The sequence below is a fragment of the Camelus dromedarius genome, chromosome 27 (assembly GCF_036321535.1).
Source record: "Camelus dromedarius isolate mCamDro1 chromosome 27, mCamDro1.pat, whole genome shotgun sequence".
NCBI lineage: Eukaryota > Metazoa > Chordata > Mammalia > Artiodactyla > Camelidae > Camelus > Camelus dromedarius.
In genome coordinates, this window is record NC_087462.1 from 199,900 (window position 1) to 217,443 (window position 17,544).

At 60.9% G+C, this 17,544-nt stretch overlaps 2 protein-coding genes across 6 annotated transcripts; both read left to right on the forward strand.

Moving 5' to 3' along the window:
- Positions 1–37: 37 nt before the first annotated feature.
- On the forward strand, positions 38–10,147 carry MADCAM1 (mucosal vascular addressin cell adhesion molecule 1). 4 transcript variants are annotated; one of them, XM_031436832.2, is made up of 7 exons: positions 38–207; positions 301–1,018; positions 5,861–6,133; positions 6,557–6,892; positions 7,656–7,751; positions 8,557–9,057; positions 9,789–10,147. In XM_031436832.2, exons 1-7 carry the CDS (start codon positions 136–138, stop codon positions 9,896–9,898), a joined length of 2,106 nt encoding a protein of 701 aa, XP_031292692.1. In that variant the 5' UTR covers positions 38–135; the 3' UTR covers positions 9,899–10,147. The 4 variants fall into 4 exon arrangements, with proteins under 4 accessions (XP_031292692.1, XP_031292693.1, XP_010983575.2 ...); XM_031436833.2 differs by lacking the exon at positions 7,656–7,751; XM_010985273.3 differs by lacking the exons at positions 38–207; positions 301–1,018 and adding an exon at positions 5,523–5,696.
- A 1,043-nt stretch (positions 10,148–11,190) lies between these two features.
- On the forward strand, positions 11,191–16,986 carry TPGS1 (tubulin polyglutamylase complex subunit 1). 2 transcript variants are annotated; one of them, XM_031436836.2, is made up of 2 exons: positions 11,191–11,562; positions 16,197–16,986. In XM_031436836.2, exons 1-2 carry the CDS (start codon positions 11,225–11,227, stop codon positions 16,729–16,731), a joined length of 873 nt encoding a protein of 290 aa, XP_031292696.1. In that variant the 5' UTR covers positions 11,191–11,224; the 3' UTR covers positions 16,732–16,986. The 2 variants fall into 2 exon arrangements, with proteins under 2 accessions (XP_031292696.1, XP_064335664.1); XM_064479594.1 differs by lacking the exon at positions 11,191–11,562 and adding an exon at positions 11,571–13,965.
- The last annotated feature ends 558 nt before the right edge of the window (positions 16,987–17,544 follow it).

Below are 17,544 nucleotides of genomic sequence, written 5' to 3' on the forward strand. Positions count from 1 at the left end.
GTGCAGTCCGGCAGCGCGGTGGCCGCGGGGGATGCCAATAGTCGTGGGCGGCGGCGGCGGCGGCGGCCTCCGAGTCGGTGTCGCTGATCGCAGCCGGAGCGGGAGCCGGAACGTCCCTGCGTTCGTGGCTGCAGCATGCGGGGCCGAACCAAGCTGGACCTCCGCGTCCTGCTGGCGAGGAAAGTCGTCACCGAGGGCGGCGGTGCGGTGAGCGCACGAGTCCCGGCCGGGCCCTGACCCTGGGTCCCCACCCCCGACCCTCAGCCCGACCCTGACCCTCTCCCTGTTGGGCACCCACAGGTTATCTGGACCAGTTGGGACTCCCAGTCTCAGCCTTGGATGCTGGACCGTGGCCCCATTCCCTACCCAGCACCCCCAAACCCAGCCTGGTCCTCCGGGAGCCCTGCTCCAGATACCTCGGCACAGTCCTGCAACCCCAGTTTCCCACCTGCCCAGCAGAACTACCCCCAACTCCACCTTGACTGGGCTCTGAACTTTCGCCACCCCACCCGCCCCCATCACCCAGACCTAGCTGCCAGGCTTCCATCCTCCCCAAGCCCCCTGGTCCCATTCATGTCACAGGTGCAGACCCTACTGTCAGGCCCATCCGGTTCTCCTACATCCACCCGCACAGTTTCCCTACCTCCCAGTTCTCAGCACTGCTGGCACTGGGTCCCTATGTTTCTCCGGCGGCTGTGGGGCTTTGAGCAGCACCCCGGCCCCATCCCCTCGATGCCAGGAGCCCCGAGTGTGATAACCACAGATGCCCCCGGACATTGCCCAGGGTCCCTGCCAGGTAGGAACCACTGTCCTAACCCCTTAGCAGAGCAGGGGTTCCCAGGTCTCAGCCTGGGGTCCGGCGGAGGAGTGGGTGCCATGGTGGAACATTTCTGTTCTGTACTCACCGGCACAAGCCAGTGCAAGGCCAGAGCCTCCCCACAGCTGCAATACAGTTCCAGCCGCACAGTCCGCTCCGTTCCCAGCAGCCATGCAGAAAATGCGAAAAGAAATGGGTGGTGTGAGTAACACAAATCAATTTATGAAATATGCTTTATTTAACCACATAAATCCAAAATACTACACTTTGAACCTGTAATAATAAATAGTAAGATTTTCACCTTCTTACCTCATACTAAAGTCTCGAAATCCAGTGTGTATTTTACCTTTACATGTATGTTCTGCTTAATTTTCTTTTTTTAACCTTAAGATTTTTATTTTATTGTGTCTTTAGTATAGAGTTTCACAAGCTTCTGTCTTTCTAGTTAGACAAAAAGAACATTTATTAACCATCTCCTTCAACTGCTTTCCTCAGTAATAAGATGTATTTACCATGGTTGTCATTTACAGAGCACTTACTGCATGCCAGGCCCTGTGCTGTGTTCTGTTCTGCTTAATTTTCACTGGAAGTATTTAATTTCATCTGTATGTAAGATTTCCTAAAATTGTAGGTGAAAAAGTAGATTCATAAACCCAAGTTGTTCCAAACATACTTAAAAGTTTCCCAGTAACTGAGTCTTCCCACCTGCTTTTAGGCTGATACTTGAATTAAAACGTACACTGCAGGCGATGAGTGGCCACTCCTGGCTGGCACTCTGCCCGGCCTGAGTTTGTCCTATACCCCCACGTTGTCCCTTCCCCAGCCCGGCCTTCCCAGGTGGATCAGCTGGCTGGCCTACTGCATGGTTGGAATTTCACACAGCTGGCCCAGCGCTGGCTGGTGACCCACAGCAAATCCTTGGGAACTGTTTGAATTTATTGCCGGCACTTCTGCCCTGGGAAACGGCCTGCCTGCTCCTCAGAGACCCTCCAAACCTCCATCACAACACAGGGTCTGATGGAGCAGAGCTGGGCCTCCCCACTCAGCTCAGCTGGTCCCCACACCGGGGCTGCCACGGTGGGTGTGGTCAGTGCACATGAGGTTTCCAGCTGGGGGCAGATGATGCATGGAGGGATGGACAGATGGACACTGAGTGGCTGGATGAGCGGTGGATGCGTGGACGACTGGTGGCCCGGGGATGGAGGAGTTGTGATGATGGGAAGATGGACAACAGGTGGTGGACAGTGGACAAGCGGGTGGGTGTGGGCTGGGCAGATCTCTGAGGTCCCTGGTCTGCACACACCTGCTAAGGTCAGTTCGGGCCTCTTCTGCCCCTGCCCTGGGGGGAGTCTGGGAGGGGTGGTGACCTCCCTGCTGTCCTGTCCCCCAGGCACAGTGCCGGGCACGAACGTGGCATCCGTGGCCTGTGTGAGGGCGGCACCCCACCCCCTCAGGGCCCTAGTGCACCTGTGCCCCATGGAGCTGAGTGAGACTGCAGCCTGGGGCCCTCTGACAAGGCACTGCCCACATCCCGACCATCCACCTTGGGGGTCAGTTGGCCCCCTGATGCCCGCTCTCTGGGCACTGGACACCATCCCCTTCAGCACCTTCCCCTCGCTCCCGGTGCTCCTGATCACCCTTTGCATCCCCCAGAACCCACGAGAGTCTCCTTGGGGTCCGTGGACCACCCCTCAGCCCTTCGGCCAGAACCCCACTGACCAGGAGCTGCCCCTGGAGGACAGCACAGCCCCGGGGCCTGAGGTCAGGAGTCGCCTTTCTAGGTCCCCAGCCTTGTGGGAGTAGAGCCAGCACCCCCAAATCAGCTCTCACTCAGCAAACATGCCTGCCTGCCTGCCTGCCCTCTGGGGCAGGTGAGTGGCCCAAGGACCCTCAGAGCCCCCACCCGCACGTGTTCCGCTTTCTCCAGGTTGGCCCTGCCTGAGCCCTCCATCCAGGTCGGGGACCAGCCGCATTCCCCAGGGAGCGCACCCCCACCAGGGGCTGCTGTCCAGTCCAGTCCGTCTCATCACAGGTCGGAGCTTCCACCCTCTTGACGCTCCTGATGACTCAAACCTCAGTGCCTCAAATGGACCCAAGGGGCTCTAAAGGCCCCAAGATGGCCAGCCGGCCACCACCCAATTTGCCAAACTTGGGTTCAGCTTCAGAGAGAATCTCCAAGTGAGGCTGTCTTCACGGGCATCCCACGGTGGTTGTTTATCTGGGGACCTGGCCTCACCTTGGTGCCCTGGGTGTCAGCCCTCCATGCCCCCTCAGCCCAGCTGACCCAGGGGACTTTAGGGACCACCAGATGGACTGGAACAGCCCCGTCCTGCTCTAAAATCTTCTGTGTGGCTATTTAATGAAAGACCACTCATAGCCTCCATCTCCTTCCTCCCCCACTATCCCTGAGATCCCCCCCCAAGGCAGGGGTGATCCAGAGAGGGGTGCCCAGGCTGACATCCTGGGTCTGGGATTCTCCAGGGCCAGAGCTGGGTGGGGCACCTGATGGGGGAGGGGCTCCAAACGATCCAGCCCTGCCCTCCTAACTCCAGCTCACCCCAAAGAAAAAGAGCTGTGAGGTCCCCAACTGACCAGCGGTATAGCAAGAGGAGCTGGCAGGAAGGTGTCCTTGGGGAACAGGCGTGTCCTGGGGCTGGGGCGCTGGCCTCTCTGGACACTGAGCCTCCTTGGCCCCGAGTACCCTGCAGAGCACTGATGCTGTCCTGGGAAGGTGGGCGAGGAGGCCAGGATGTGGGTCTTCGGTGGGGCTGGGACCCTTGATGGGAAGGAGGCTTCCTATGGGGACCACTGAGGGCTTCCTCCAGGCAAGGAAGATGCCGGGAAGGGGTGACCCAGAGCTAGCACTGCAGGAAGCCCAGGCTTGGAGATACAACCGTGACCTCAGCCCCCACGCAGGCTCAGTCCCCCAGGGCAAGACAGGTGGGAGATGAGGTTCAGTCCCTGCTGGAGCTGGCTCTGCCTGTCCTGGGTCCATCCAGACCCCCTCTGGGCCTTCTCCCCCCACACCTCCCTCTGTCTCTTGTCTCTCCACCCGCCTTTTCTTCTCTCCCCTCCCCGCCAGGCTCTGACTCTCCCCACCTCTGCCAGAACCTTCTTCCTGTTCAGCCCACCTGTCCCTTCCTCAGGGTGGCCTCTGCTCTCCTTAGCACTCAGCCTCTTAGAGCTGTGGGTGTCTTGAACCTGATGGTTCCTCACTGCAGCAGCAGAGTCTTAGAGCTGAGGGGCCGGCAGTTGGGGAGACCAGTCCACGCCCCGTGAGGGCGGCAGGAAGCAGGGTCAGGGGCTGGGAAGAGACCCATTCACCAGGCCCGTGGCCCCCCACCCGGGTTAAGGGCCCAGCTTCCCGAGAAGGCCCACACCTCCGGCCTGGGGAGGGCCGCACCTCAGAATGGCCTTCCTGTGCAGCCTTTCCCGGCAGGGGGTGGAGGGGGATGGGACCAAGGAAGCCAGACTTTGGGTTCCCACACCTGGGCCCTCCTCACTAGGGCCTGCTCCCCTCGAAGCCCCCCAGCCACAGCTCTCCTCCTCTGCTCCAGGCCCCTCCTCGTGGGCGCCAGTTTCTGCCTCTGACAATTAAGAGGCTGAGTGAGAAGACACAAACAGCAGAGCGGGTCATGCCCAGACCCCATGGCCGGGTTGCCCCCTCTTATGAGGAGGTCGGGGAAACTGAGGCACAAGCCACACCCTGAGGTCATGGGGGCAACCGAGACCCTCCATTCTTTTCTTCCTGCATGCCTGCTGCGCATGGGGTCTGGGGTCACTGCAGGGGGCAGCAGCATTACACGGGGGATGTGACATCAGCTGCAAGACCTTGCTAAGGGCTAGGAGGAAACCGCACCAAAGGAAGTGCGGTGGGGGAGGGGCGCAGGGAGGCTGGATGGGGCGGAGAGCAGGGGAGGCACGTGCTAAGGTCCTGGGGCTCTGGCAGCCTCCAGGAGTTTGGCTTTTCCTTCTGCCACAGGCAGTCTTGGGGTGTCTACGTGCTCAGAGGGTATTTCTAAATCCACTCTGGGTGCCGGGTGGTGAACGGCCCAGAAGGAGCCGGGGACCAGGCTGAGAGGCCGGGAATGGATGGATTCAGGAGTTGGGAAGATGAGATTCTAGGACTCGCTGATGACCCCCTGGGGGCCCCTCCCAGTCTCCTGTGGACCCCAGACCCAGGCCGCTATGTGGAACAGAGCAGAGGCGGCCTCCATGCCCGGGGCTCCCAGGGTCCCATCAGGCCTGCGTCCCAGGGACCGGAGGGCCTCAGCTCCATCATCCCCCGGAGACCCCAGTGCCTCCACAAGCTCCTCATCCTTGACGGTCCCCTCTTCCAAGCGGTTCCCCCGACGAGCCACCACCCCGGAGACCCCCCCACCCACGAGCTTAGGGGAGGCTGCGCGCCGCCGCCCCCGCGCGGCCGTCGCGGGCAGTGAAGGACGAGATTTCCGCGACGGGGCGAACCTGGCGCCAACCCTGGGCCTGGCTCCGATTTCCATGCAGTTGACCTCGACAGTCACCCCTCTCCCGCCCCCATCTTCCGATCTTCCGTGTCTAAAAGTGAGACCTGGAATCGGCCCAGGCCCTCCGCCCGCCTGTTCTGACCTTGTTCTGCCCCCACCTCAACTCTGGCCCCCAGCCCCTGTCTCTCTGTCGCCTCCGGGGTCGAGGGTCAGGGTGGGAAACCCCCTCGGGAAACCCCCGGGGAGCAGCTGGGGGGAGGGGAAGCGAGGTCTCGGGGCGGCGGGAAGGAGCCCAGGGCGCCACTATTTAAGCCTCCTCCCCGCGGGCCGGGGACAGAGCAGGGGACCGAGCATGGAGCAGGGCGTCTTCCTGCCGCTTCTCCTCCTTCTGGGGCTGCTCCCGCAGGGCCGCGGTGAGTGGGGACCTGGCTCAGGAGAGAAGCGGGGCGCCGCGGAGGTTCAGGGAGGTGATGGGGGATCCTACAGCGGAGGGCCTTGGAGGAGGCACGGCTGGAGGAGGAGGAAGGGGCTGGGGCTGGGGGCGCGGGGCGGGGCTGAGAGCGCCGTCTGCCCGCAGGTGGGCCGCTGGAGGTGGAGCCCCCTGAGCCCGTGGTGGCAATGGCCGTGGGCGAGTCCCGAGAGCTCACCTGCCGCCTGGCCTGCGCAGACGGCAGGGCTGCCTCCGTGCAGTGGCGGAGCCTGGACACCAGCCTGGGCGCCGTACAGTCGGGCGCGGGCATCAGCGTCCTCTCCGTGCGCAACGCCTCGCTGTCAGCTGCGGGGACCCGCGTGTGCGTGGGCTCCTGCGGGAACCTCACCTTCCAGCAGGCCGTGCAGCTCCTGGTGTTCGGTGAGCCCCCGCCCCTCCCGTCGCCTTGGCACCCGGCAGCCCTGCTTTTCCTCTGTCCCTATGCCACCTCTTCCTTGAGGCTTCCCGGATTGCCCACCCTGCCCCAGCTCAAAGCCTGCCCTGCAGGTCCTCCTGAGCCACTCTGCAATCCACTCCCTCCTCCTCGCATTCCCCTTCCTGGCCTCTCAGACTTCACTCCCTTTCCATCCCCAAACCTCCCGCACCCAAACCTCTGCCCTTTCTGCTCTGGACACCTGTCCTGCACCTTATAATTTAGCCACACATGGTGTGGCCACTGGGTTTCCCTGTCCCTGTGCCCCAGCAGTGCCCACTCACCCCCTACCCCACCCCCACACCCCTTCCTCAGGGCCCAGCCCTGACCCTCTGGGCTCAGCCCACCCCCTCCCATCCCTCCCTCCACAGCCTTCCCGAACCAGCTGACTGTGACCCCAGAGGCCCTGGTGGCCGGGCAGGGCCGGGAGGTGGCCTGCACAGCCCACAACATCATGCCTGCTGGCCCGCCTACCAGCCCTGACACCTTCTCCATGTCCCTGCTCCTGGGGGATGGGGAACTGGAGGGGGCAGAGGCCCTGGACTGGGATGTGGAGGAGGAGCCCCAGGAGGGCGAGGACCCGCTGTTCCAAGTGACGACCCGCTGGCTGCTGCCCCCCTGGGGGGCCCCCGCCCTGCACACCCTCCACTGCCAGGCCACCCTGAGGCTGCCAGGCTTGGAGCTGAGCCACCGCCAGCCCATTCCAGGTAAGTCTGCAGGTTCCCGGCTGGGCAGCGCCTCAGTGTCCCCAGGACACGGGTGAAGTCACAACACCCAGCTCCTAGGAGCCCTGATGGGCAGTGCCCAGCAGCTCTTCTGGAATCTTGGGAGCAACCCACTGCATCCCCATCTGGGCGGGAGCACAGTACCCACCGCAGGGGGAAAAATGCATTCAATTTTTACTCTGTCCCCTGGCGGCAGCCAGAGTGTGGCTTCTTATTCATTCGACAGCTTTCCTGAGCACCTGCCCTGTGCTGGGCCGTAACTTGCTGCCCCTCCTCTGCCCACAGCCTTCTATGGCTCCCACCTCCCTCTGGGTGGAAGCCCAAATTCTCCCTGTGCCCAGGGGCCCCTGCAGAGCTTGCCCTGCCTGTCCCACTGCCTCCCTGCCCTCTCCCCTCCTCCCTTTCCCCCTCACTCACTCTGCTGTTCCCCCAACACCCCAAGTGCGGTCCTGCCCCAGGGCCTTTGCACTGCTGTGTGTTCCACCAGCAATGCTCTTCCCCACACCCACATCTCCCCTGGCTCCCTCTCTCACCTCCCTCGGGTTACCTTCCCAGTGAGGGTTTCTCTGACCTCCCTGTCCAAGGGGTCAACCCCCCGCCCCTCACACAGACACACATACGCACAACACACACTCACACACATGAGCTCCTTCTCTCCTGTTGAATGTCTGTTGAGGATCTGTTGACACCTTCTGTCAGCATCTGACATCTCATGTGCTTGCTTTGTTTTTTCCATTATCTGTAGAGACAGACCCTGTTGCCGTGGGTTTTATCCAGATAGGAACGTGTCGCTCCCATTCACAGCTGTGTCTCCAGTGGCTAAAACAGTGGCCAGCACATAGTAGGTGTTCAGTACCTACATTTACAGTCTGAATGAATTAATGAATAACCGCTATCACAGTGCCTGGCGCACAGTAGGTGCTCAAGAAATGCTGAACGAACTAACAAAGACATTTAACGTGGGGTCTGGCACACAGTAGGTGCTCAGTTCATTTCATATGTTATTATTAGTTTAACCCACATGTGTCTAATCTGGGACGGGCCCTGCCCGCATCACCAGGCCCCTGGCAGGCTCTCATTAAAAAAGTACAGGTTGATTCTCTGATAGGGCACCTTGAAACTCATGTTAACACGCTGGGGTCATGGGGGCCAGGAAAGATTCTGGATCAAGAAGTAGGAAGGGGCCAGGCAGGGACACAGAGAGAGGGCCTGCAGACAGACCTCCGGGTCTGAGAGATTTCACAGCAGAGCCTACAGATCCCCTCTCGGGGCCTCAGCCTCTTGACTGCACAACAGGGCATCTCCTCATTCCATGGGGGGCACCCTCCCCTCCCGCCTCCCACCCTTTTCCCAATACCCCAAGGCCCTGTGCTCTGGGTACACGGATCGCTCTTCATGCCAGCCCCCCGGGGTAGGTGGCTGTCACCCCACCCCCATTACAGCTGAGGAAAGTGAGACTTGGGGATTTAGACGCTCACTCAGGGTGGAACGGCCACAATGGACCCCGACCCTGCTCCTACCCACCCTGAAATTCACCCAGGATGGGCTTAGAGCAGTTCTGGTCCAACCATGTGGTCCAGATGGAGAGATGCAGGCAGGAGAGGGGGCCTGGGCAGCAGTGAGAACAAATGGCTGCCATTTTCCAGTCCTGCAGGGCCTGACCTCCCCGGAGCCCCCTGCCACGCCCCCCCAAGAGCACTCTGGCACGACCCTCCCGGATCTCCATATCAGGATCCCCCCAGAGCCCCCCACTTCCCCCCGAGAGCACCCCATCACAACCCCTCTGGAGCTCCAAATCACAACCTCCCCTGAGGTCAGCCCCGAGCAGGCCTCCACCCACAGCCCAGGGAGTCCTGGCCTGGCACCTAGAAACAGCTCCACGAGGCCCTGCCACCCGGAGATCCACGAGTCGTCAGCACTGGGGGTTTTGGAGCTATTGTGTGAGGCGGCCTGCGGGCCAGGGGTGGCTGTGCGCTGGACCCAGGCCCCTGGCGGACTGGCAAGTTACGAGACGCGGGAGTCCGGGGCCCAGGCTTGGCTGAGCAGCAGGAGCGCCCTGTGGACCAAGTGCCACGCTGAGGGCTGGTTCCAGTGTCGCCTGGACCCGGGGGGCCAGGTGGCCAACCTGCACCTGGTCCCGGAAACCTGTGAGTCTGGGGTCTGGGGTGGGCACTGGGGGAGCTGGGAGGGAGGGAAATTTGTCAAGGCCTTAGACAAGGAGGCATCCTGCTGGTTTCAGTTTCCCCAGCTGTCCAGTGGGCTCCCCGGACTGCAAGATAACAGCTGCCTAAACGGTGGTGAGAACTATGTTTCCAAGACCGTGTAGATGCCACAGCACTTTGTAAACTCTAAACTACGTGGGCCACGGCAGCCTGTGGAATAGAAACAGAACTAGAATACACCTACTTGGGTAATTTCAGTTTTTCTAGTAGCCACATTCAGGAAAAAAGGAGAAATAAGTTTGATAATATATTTCATCGAACCCAATACATCTCAGGTATTATCACTTCAACATGTCATCTATGAAGAAGCATGAGTGAGATTTTTTTCTTCACATTGGTCTTCAAAATGCAATGTGTTTTACATGGACAGGGCTGTCCATTCAGAGGGGCCATATTTCACAGGCCGTCTGGCCAGTGTCCCCCTCACTGGACAGCCCAGCTCGAACTATAAGATCCTATGTACCTTTCAAAAGACTCACCTTAAAGTCTTTTGGCTATTCCAGGGATTTTTATATGACTCAAAAGATGTTTCAAACCATGAAGTCCTTTGTAAAATTTCAGGGAACTTGGTGAATTGGGGTGCCTTAGGCAGACTGCTGGGCTGCTCCCCCAAAACCTTCAGAAAGGGGTAAGTATTCCGATGTGTCTTTCTCCAGGTTCCTCGCCAACCTCTGCAGCCCTGTGGACCGGCAGCTTGGTTCTGGGGCTGCTTCTCCTGGCGTTCCTCATCTACCACCTGCAGAAACGCTGCCGGCACACCAGCTGATGGCCAAGGCCGCACTCTGGGCCCCCTGCCCTGCCTGGACCACACTGAGGGGGACTTTCCTTCCACTCAGTTGCGACTAGAGGACGTTAGCAGGGTTCTGGGCAGCAGGGGGGCTAACCGTGGGCCCTTTACCCTGATGGCCAACACATCCGGCTTCCCCAGCAGGCTGGGCTTCCCCTCAGTGGAGCCCTGGGGAGCCTCCCCCACCCCAATGGTGCATAGCTAGAGAATAAAGAGCATCTGGTCTGACCTGGGTGGTTCCTGTGATGGTATGAGGAACCTGGAACCCTCTGCTCTAGATGACTCCCCAGAGAGACAAGGAGGGACACACACCCTCACCCTCCTTGGCCAGGGTTGGGCGAGAGGCTTGCCCTCTTCCTGGTGCTTTTCCTGGATGTGGGGACACTGGAACTAAAAGAATAAATAAGAGTCCTGAAAAGAAGCAGAGAAAAGTATTAGTTGGGAGACAGCAAGGGCAAGGACACAGAAGAGACGTGGCTTGTTAAGGGAAACTGCATCTCTTTTAGGGTAGCTGGGGACTGAGGCGGGAGGAGAGGCGAGGGCGAGGCTGGCTGTAGATTTCAGGGCCTACAGGAACTGGGGAGCTATGGGAGAGTTTACAGCTACGGAGGGTGCAGTGAAAAAGATCCTTCTATTGGTAAGGTAAGGTAACAGCCTGGGACAGGGAACTGGGGACCGTGGGTGGTCCACTCATTCCGCGAACAAGTGCAGTCGGGGGGACTAGTGGCCGCGAGGGCTCAGAGCAGACCCCCTAACCCAGCCTGGAGTGGGGGGAGCCTTTCCCAAAGAGTTGAGCTACAAACTCAGGCGGAGACTGGGTTAAGCTGAAGGCCAGACTGAGCACAAAGGCTCCGAGGTGAAAGTCAGAAAGGGGCGGGATGGGGGGCGGCGCTTTGTCCCGGAGTATGGGTGGAGCCATCCCGCCCTCGCTCTCCAAGCTTCTTTGGTCACCAAGGATGCTGGTTGCTAGGGGACCATGCTACTAAAGGACTCGCCCACTACCAAGATGGCAACCAGTCCGGCTTCATACCAGAAACCAAGCCCTTCCTAGGGAATCCATCTTGGAGTCGGGCAAAGATTTAGGTTCCGAGCCTAAGCCAGGAAAGCGAACCGACACACGTAAAGAGGGAGCCGGAGAGAGAGTGCCAATTAGAACCAAAGGGAAATGGTGTCCTGAACTGGTTAGTTCCCAGAGTCTTCCAGGGGGATTCAGGCGCTCTCTGCCCTTAACTAAGATGGCTGCCCCGAGGCGCCAGCGCGCTATGAAATATGGCGACACTTCCGGTCCCGCTGCCCTCAGCGAAGATGGCGACGGTGGAGAAGCGGCGGCTGGCTGTATCCCAGGCGGCCGGTTTCACAGACAGCGGCCGGCCGGGGGCGTCTCGAACGGCGGCGATGACCGAGAGTGAGGAGGACTTCCTGCGGCAGGTCGGGGTGACGGAGATGCTGCGCACGGCCCTGCTGAAAGTGCTGGAGGCGCGACCCGAGGAGCCTATCGCCTTCCTGGCGCACTACTTCGAGAACATGGGCCTGCGCTCGCCTACAAACGGCGGCGCCGGGGAGCCACCGGGCCAGCTCCTGCTGCAGCAGCAGCGACTGGGCCGCGCGCTGTGGCACCTTCGCCTGGCTCACCACTCCCAGAGGTGCGGGGCGGGGCCGGTCCTGGGCGGCTAGGGGCCGCGGCCGGACTTCAACTCCCAGCGTGCTCCGCGCGGCTCCCCCGCCCTTGGCGCCCGAGCGCGAGGCATGCTGGGAACTGTAGTCCGCTGCACATGTGGCGGGATGGGCGCAGACCTTGACGGGCTGGAGGTCCCCAGCGTGGCACCTAGCTGAGTGCTTGCGTCGATAGCTCTGGCCCACTTCGTCTTTTATGATGCCTCTTTGCAGGTGCTGAGTTCCCCCTTGCAGCCCACTCCACTTTTGAAAGTCATGGAGCCCAGAAAGGACTTAGCCCAAGGTTGCAGAGCAATTCTCTGAGCCAGGTCCCTCCTAGCAGCCTCGTTAACAGCATTGTAGCATCCCCGTCCGTTAAGCCAGAAAATGAGTATTTGTAGGTCTGGGCCGTGGAGACACAGAGAAAACCAGTCACCCAAGGCCCCTACCCTAGGAGTAGGCCCCCAGCAGGCACCGAGGAAGGGGCCTGCGCGACACACAGGGAAAGGTGTTTCAGTCACGAGGCAAGCAAGTGCACTGGCCTGGAAGCTGTAGTGCTGCCGTGAAGGACCCACTGGGGGAGGGAAGGCAGTGGATGCTTCCTGTGGCTGAAGCATGGTGGGGTGGAGGGGATGGCTTCCCCCACCCCACCCCGCCCCGCCCCGCCCATCTCTGAGCCCAGGGAAGGGGGCTGAGGAACATGCTTTGAGTGAGTGGTCCGCGTCCAGAGGATGGGAAGAAGTTGACACGCAGCATCAACCAGATAAGGTCACGGCTGGATGTGGGTGGGCTGGGTCTTAGGTTGGGGGTGGGGGTGGATTCCCAGAAGCAGGGTCTGAGGCTAGCATTCACGTGGGGGTAATTTTAAGAGGTCGCTCCCCAGAGAACCCATGGAGGAGGAGGAGGCCAAGCAAGGGAGAGTTTCAGTCTGACCCCCAGCACTCCCTGCCCACAGACCCCCCTCCCAAGAGAGTCAAGGTGCAGACCCCAAGAGAAGGGAAGCACAGAGAGGCTGGGAAGGGAGCCAGGGTGTGGAAGGGGTGTGGAGAGGAGCACCAGATCTCCACCACAAGGGGAGGGGAGAGCAGGGTGTCCAAAGTGACAGCCAGGAAAAGCTGCAGGATGGCCGGGGCCACCCCTGAGATGGGGACCTAGGGAGGGGAGTGGGCTGGTGGGTGTCCATGTGCTCAGGGCAGGCTCTGAAGGTTGAGCTGCTGGGTTTGCTGGGGCCGAGGTGGCAGGGGTTGTGCACGAACAGTCTCAGGTGGTCTGTGAGATGGGAAGTCACTGGTTTGGGGAAATTTCCAGAGTTGCTTGGGGACTATTCATTCAGGGTCTGGGTAAACCTCGCAGCAGGAAGGTGGACAGTCGGGTCTGCAACTGAGACATGTGACTGCTACAGGAGGTTTGTCACCTGGGAGGGCTAAGACCCCAGGCACTGACTTCAAGGAGCCCCAGCTCAGAAAACCCACAGAAAAGCATGAGAAGGCAGACCAGACATGAAGGAGAGAACTAGAAGAGAGTGACATTCCAGGACATCCTCCAAGGAGGAAGAAAGTCAGTGGCAGGACCACATGTACAGTTGTTCAGGTCGTGCACTGTGCAAGCCACTCACCCCCCCCCCCCCATAGACATCACAGACAAGAACATTTATATGAAGGCTTTTTGTAGAGCTTTTTCCCTGATTCACACAGAGACACCTTGTGGGCTGGCAGTGGCCCTGTGTCCGATGGCCCGATAGATGAGGGCTGGGAAGTGTCTGATGGATTTAGAGCCAAGGGGGCTGTTTGAGATTCCTAGAGCTGCTGTAACAAATGACCACAGACTTGGGGACTTGAAACAACAGACGTGTATCCTCCACTGTTCCGGAGGCCAGAGTCTGAAATCAAGCTGTGTCAGGGCTGTGTTCTCTCTGGAGGCTCCAGGGGAGGGTCCTTCCTGCCTCTTCCGGCCCCTGGGGGCTCCAGGTGTCCTGGGCTTGTGACTGCTTCCCTCCCATCTCTGCCTTGTCTTCCCCACGGCTTCTCCGTGTCTCTGTCCTCTCAATAGGACACTTGGCATTGGATATAGGGCCACCTCATCTCCAGATCCTGAGCTGATCACATCGGCAGAGACCCCATTTCCAAATATGGTCACACTCACAGGTGCTGGATGGACCTACATTCAGGGGATGCTGTGCACAGCACTTCAGGGGTGCTGGAGCCAGGGGCTGGTGACAGTTGGGAGAGGAGGGGCACAGAGGGTGAGTGGCAGGTGCTGGTGGCTGATGTGCCCTGGCACCTGGGCTCACCTGGTCTCCCAAGAGACAGAGCCAGTGGTGAACTCAGAAGGTGGGGTCGCAGCCAGGAGCCCCTTATCCTTGGCCGATGGGCGAGAAGCGGAAGCCAGGCCAGGTGAGTCCTGGATTTCGGAGATAGGTGGTCCCTCCGAGGCCAGGCAGCTTTGTCCTGACGCCAAGGGGTTGGCTGGGGCGTCCTGGGGCTGTTCTTGAGAGCATCACCAGCATGAAAGATTTGGGGAGAACTCAACCAAAATGAGAGATTTGGGGAGAGCGCAACCAAAATGAGGCCAGCCTCTGCTGGCATCTCAAGAAATCAAAAGCTCTGGCTGCTAGGACTGGTGATGGCAGCTTTGACATTCTACTGGCCCCCAGAGCACAAGCAGGACTGTCCCAGGACTGGCTGAGGCCACCTGGGCACTGTGGCCTGAAGGCCTCCCTCTGAGCCACTGAGTGCTCAGAGGTTCAGCAAGAGTGCGACCCCTGCAGATCCTGTGGACCCAGAAAACACGCGGAAGCACCAAAGGGTCTACGCCAGTCTCAGCTCAGAGCATCCTCTAGGGAGCATGCCGGGCACTGGGGGGTGTGGAGCCGCATCCCTGACTCCACCCACTCGATGCCAGGAGCCACCCCCAGCCGTGACAACCACAGATGTCCCCAGAGTCCCCTGGGGTCAGAATCTCCCCTGGCCAGACCCCTGGGTTAGGGATTTCACTGGCCCCAAGAGACTGCATTCATGACCCTCTGACCTCTGAGGTCCTGGGGTGCTGCACACATTTAAGTACATACCTGAGTGAGAGGGAGGCGGGGGTGACTCAGAGCTGGGAGTCACCTTGGTTTACAACGTCTGACTCAGTGGGAATTCATGCGGGTGTCTGGTGTGAGCAGGGAGAGAACCGAATTTCTTTCCAAGTAGTTAACCAGGGTCTCTCCCCCTGGGCACTGCTGACATGGGGGCTGGGTCACACTCTGGGGGGGGGGGGCCACCCTGTGGGTGATGGGCAGCATCATCCCGGGCCTCCAGCCATCCAGTGGTGACAACCAAAACTGTCCCCAGATATCACCCAGTGTCCCCTGGGGGCGGAGTCACCCCCATTGAGAGCCCCCAGTCCACAGTGGAAAATCTCCGTGTCTGTTTCTGGACACAATCCATAAATCGGTTCCTTTTAAACAAACGCGCAGATGGTTTGCAAACTGCTGGGTGTGGGGCTGACCCGAGTGGAGCCTCAGTTGTGCCCAGGCCCCACTGCACAGACAGGGAAACTGAGGGCCAGAGCCTAGGCCGCCAGGACGGTTCAGCAGGTGGCATGGGCGCCCCCTCGTGGCTGGGAGCTGCCAGGGGGAACCCCAGGGAGGACGGATGGGAGGCGGGGCCTAGAGGTTGAGTTTGGCCTTCCTCTGGGCTGCCCGCCTGATCCTCCAGTCTCACTGGGTGTCACTGCTCCTCCATGAGTCTCCCTGCCCACGGGGCCAGAAGCCTGTGGTCACCAGCATCCAGGCAGTGGCTGAGCTGCAGCACTGGTTACAGCTAATGACAGGTGCACATGGGGCCCCTCCCACATGCCAGGCACAGTCTGAAGCACTTGGCCCAAAACTTACCCTCTGCCCTCCCAAGAATCCTGAGATTCGGGGATTAGGACCCTCATTTTCCAGATGAAGGAAGCAAAGAGCGCAGGGTCCTCAAGAGGCAGCTGATCCTTGGTGTGTCCCTCGGCCCCCAGCCGTTGCAGCCCCAGGCAGCCCGTCTGGGACTGACATGGCCATATGCCAACAAATCTTTACAGAAACAGGCAGCAGCCAGGTTTGAGCCACATCTGTGGTTCAACTCTTGGCCTGTGCGAGGAGGAAAGGTGGGCACGGTGTCTGGCCCCAGAGAGCCTGTCAGTGCAGGCATCATCAGCGGGAGGGCCGCTGGAGAGTCCGTGGGCAGGTGCCCGTTGGTTGAGTCAGCAGACGATCCTCGGCCCCCTGGGCAGCGTTCTGGGCACTGGGGCTGTAACAGTGACCAACAGATAAGCCCCCTGATGTGGACTCCTGGGCAGATGTGGGAGAGAGGAAACTCCTGAGGACCCCAGACAGTGGGTCTAATGTGATGACCGCCAGGAAAAAAAGTAGAGGAAGAGGTCAGGGAGTTGGGGAGGCCCCTCTTCCCCAGAGAGGCAAAGACTGGGAGGAGCCTGGGGAGGTCTGGGGAAGCGCACTCCAGGGAGGGCATAGCTGGTGCACAGGCCCTGAGGTTGTACGGGCCTGGTGTGCTGGAGGAGGAGCTGCGGGGCAGGGCCGAGGGTGGGGCGGGGCGGGGCGGGGCTCTGCCCGGCTGGCCCAATGTCCCGGTCCGCTCCGCAGGACAGCCTTCAACAACAACGTCGGCGTGGCCTACGAGTGCCTGAGCGCCAGCGGGCGCAAGAAGAAGCCGGGGCTGGACGGGCGCACGTACAGCGAGCTGCTGAAGCGCATCTGCCGGGACGGGGAGGCCCCTGAGGAGGTCGTGGCGCCCCTGCTGCGCAAGATCCAGTGCCGAGACCACGAGGCTGTGCCGCTGGCCGTCTTCCGCGCGGGGATGCTCACCTGCTTTGTGCTGCTGGAGTTCGTGGCGCGCGCCGGCGCCCTCTACCGGCTGCTGGAGGACCCGGGCCTGGCCACGGCCGACCGCCGCGTGGGCCAGGCGGTGCTGGACACCCTCGAGGGGGCCCTGCAGGCCAGCGACGACACCGCGCCCGCGCGCTACCTGGAGGCCGGCTCACGCCTGGGGCCCGACAGCCTGGCACTGGCCATGGACCGCGCCCTGGTGGCCCGGCGGCCCAGCGCCCCCATGACCCGGGAGGAGTTCCTGGAGAAGGCCACCGCCCTCTTCATTGCCAAGGTCAAGCCGGTGGGCTGAGCCCTTCCCTCGACTGCTGCCACCTGCGCCCAGAGCTGGGGCCCTGAAGGTCCGGCTGGCTGCTCCCGGCTGGAACATAGTCCGGGGCCAGGACTGGGATGTCCCTGCATGCCAGCGGGCTAGGGGGAGCCCCCCACCACCACCAGCTTCCTACCTGAAATGATGTCCCAGCCCCCTTCAGGCGGAGGCCAAAGCTCCCTCTCCGGACTCCCGCCAAGGCCCCTCTTATCCACAGAAATAAAGTCTGTTACCGAGGCTGACCTGGTGTGTGTGCGCGCTGCCCCAGCCCCAGCCTTGTCTCACCGCCGCCCGGAAACCCCATGGCATCCCAGGCTTTATGGGGGCCGAGGGCACTGGGCACCCAGCAGCCCAGAGACCCAGGAGGCACGGCCAGCTCCTCACGAGCGCCAAGCAGTTCCTCCCCAGCCTCTGTCCCAGAAGTCAGCTGGGCTGACAGTCACGCCCGCAATGGTGGAAACTACTGAGACACCCTAAGCCCTGCTGTGTCTGGGCTCACGCTGCCCTAGGGGGAAGGCAAACCACTGCCCACAGGTGGGGAGACCGAGGCCCAGAGGAGGGACAGTCCCAGCACCAGCAAGGGTGCCACCCAACGCAGGCCCGCACTCGGCACCCCAGACCCAACGCTGCCTCCGCCTCCACCGCTGCCGTCAGGTCCGTCAGGGGTCCAGGCGCACCTGCGAGGTTCACCAAACACCCCACAGAGTGGCTTCCTGGAGGCAGGATGCCAAGGGAGCAGAGTCCCAGCCCAGAACAATTCCTGCTGGGTGACTTCACTCTCTTGGCCTAAGCTTC

What these genes read in the sequence shown, in the direction of transcription:
- MADCAM1 (XM_031436832.2), top strand. Translation starts at nt 136, where the DNA reads ATGCGGGGCCGAACCAAGCTGGACCTCCGCGTCCTGCTGGCGAGGAAA. An exon ending in TCACCGAGGGCGGCGGTGCG is followed by an intron (nt 208 to 300) that starts GTGAGCGCACGA and finishes GGGCACCCACAG; the next exon opens with GTTATCTGGACCAGTTGGGA. An exon ending in CGTGCAGCTCCTGGTGTTCG is followed by an intron (nt 6,134 to 6,556) that starts GTGAGCCCCCGC and finishes CTCCCTCCACAG; the next exon opens with CCTTCCCGAACCAGCTGACT.
- TPGS1 (XM_031436836.2), top strand. Translation starts at nt 11,225, where the DNA reads ATGGCGACGGTGGAGAAGCGGCGGCTGGCTGTATCCCAGGCGGCCGGT. An exon ending in CTGGCTCACCACTCCCAGAG is followed by an intron (nt 11,563 to 16,196) that starts GTGCGGGGCGGG and finishes TCCGCTCCGCAG; the next exon opens with GACAGCCTTCAACAACAACG.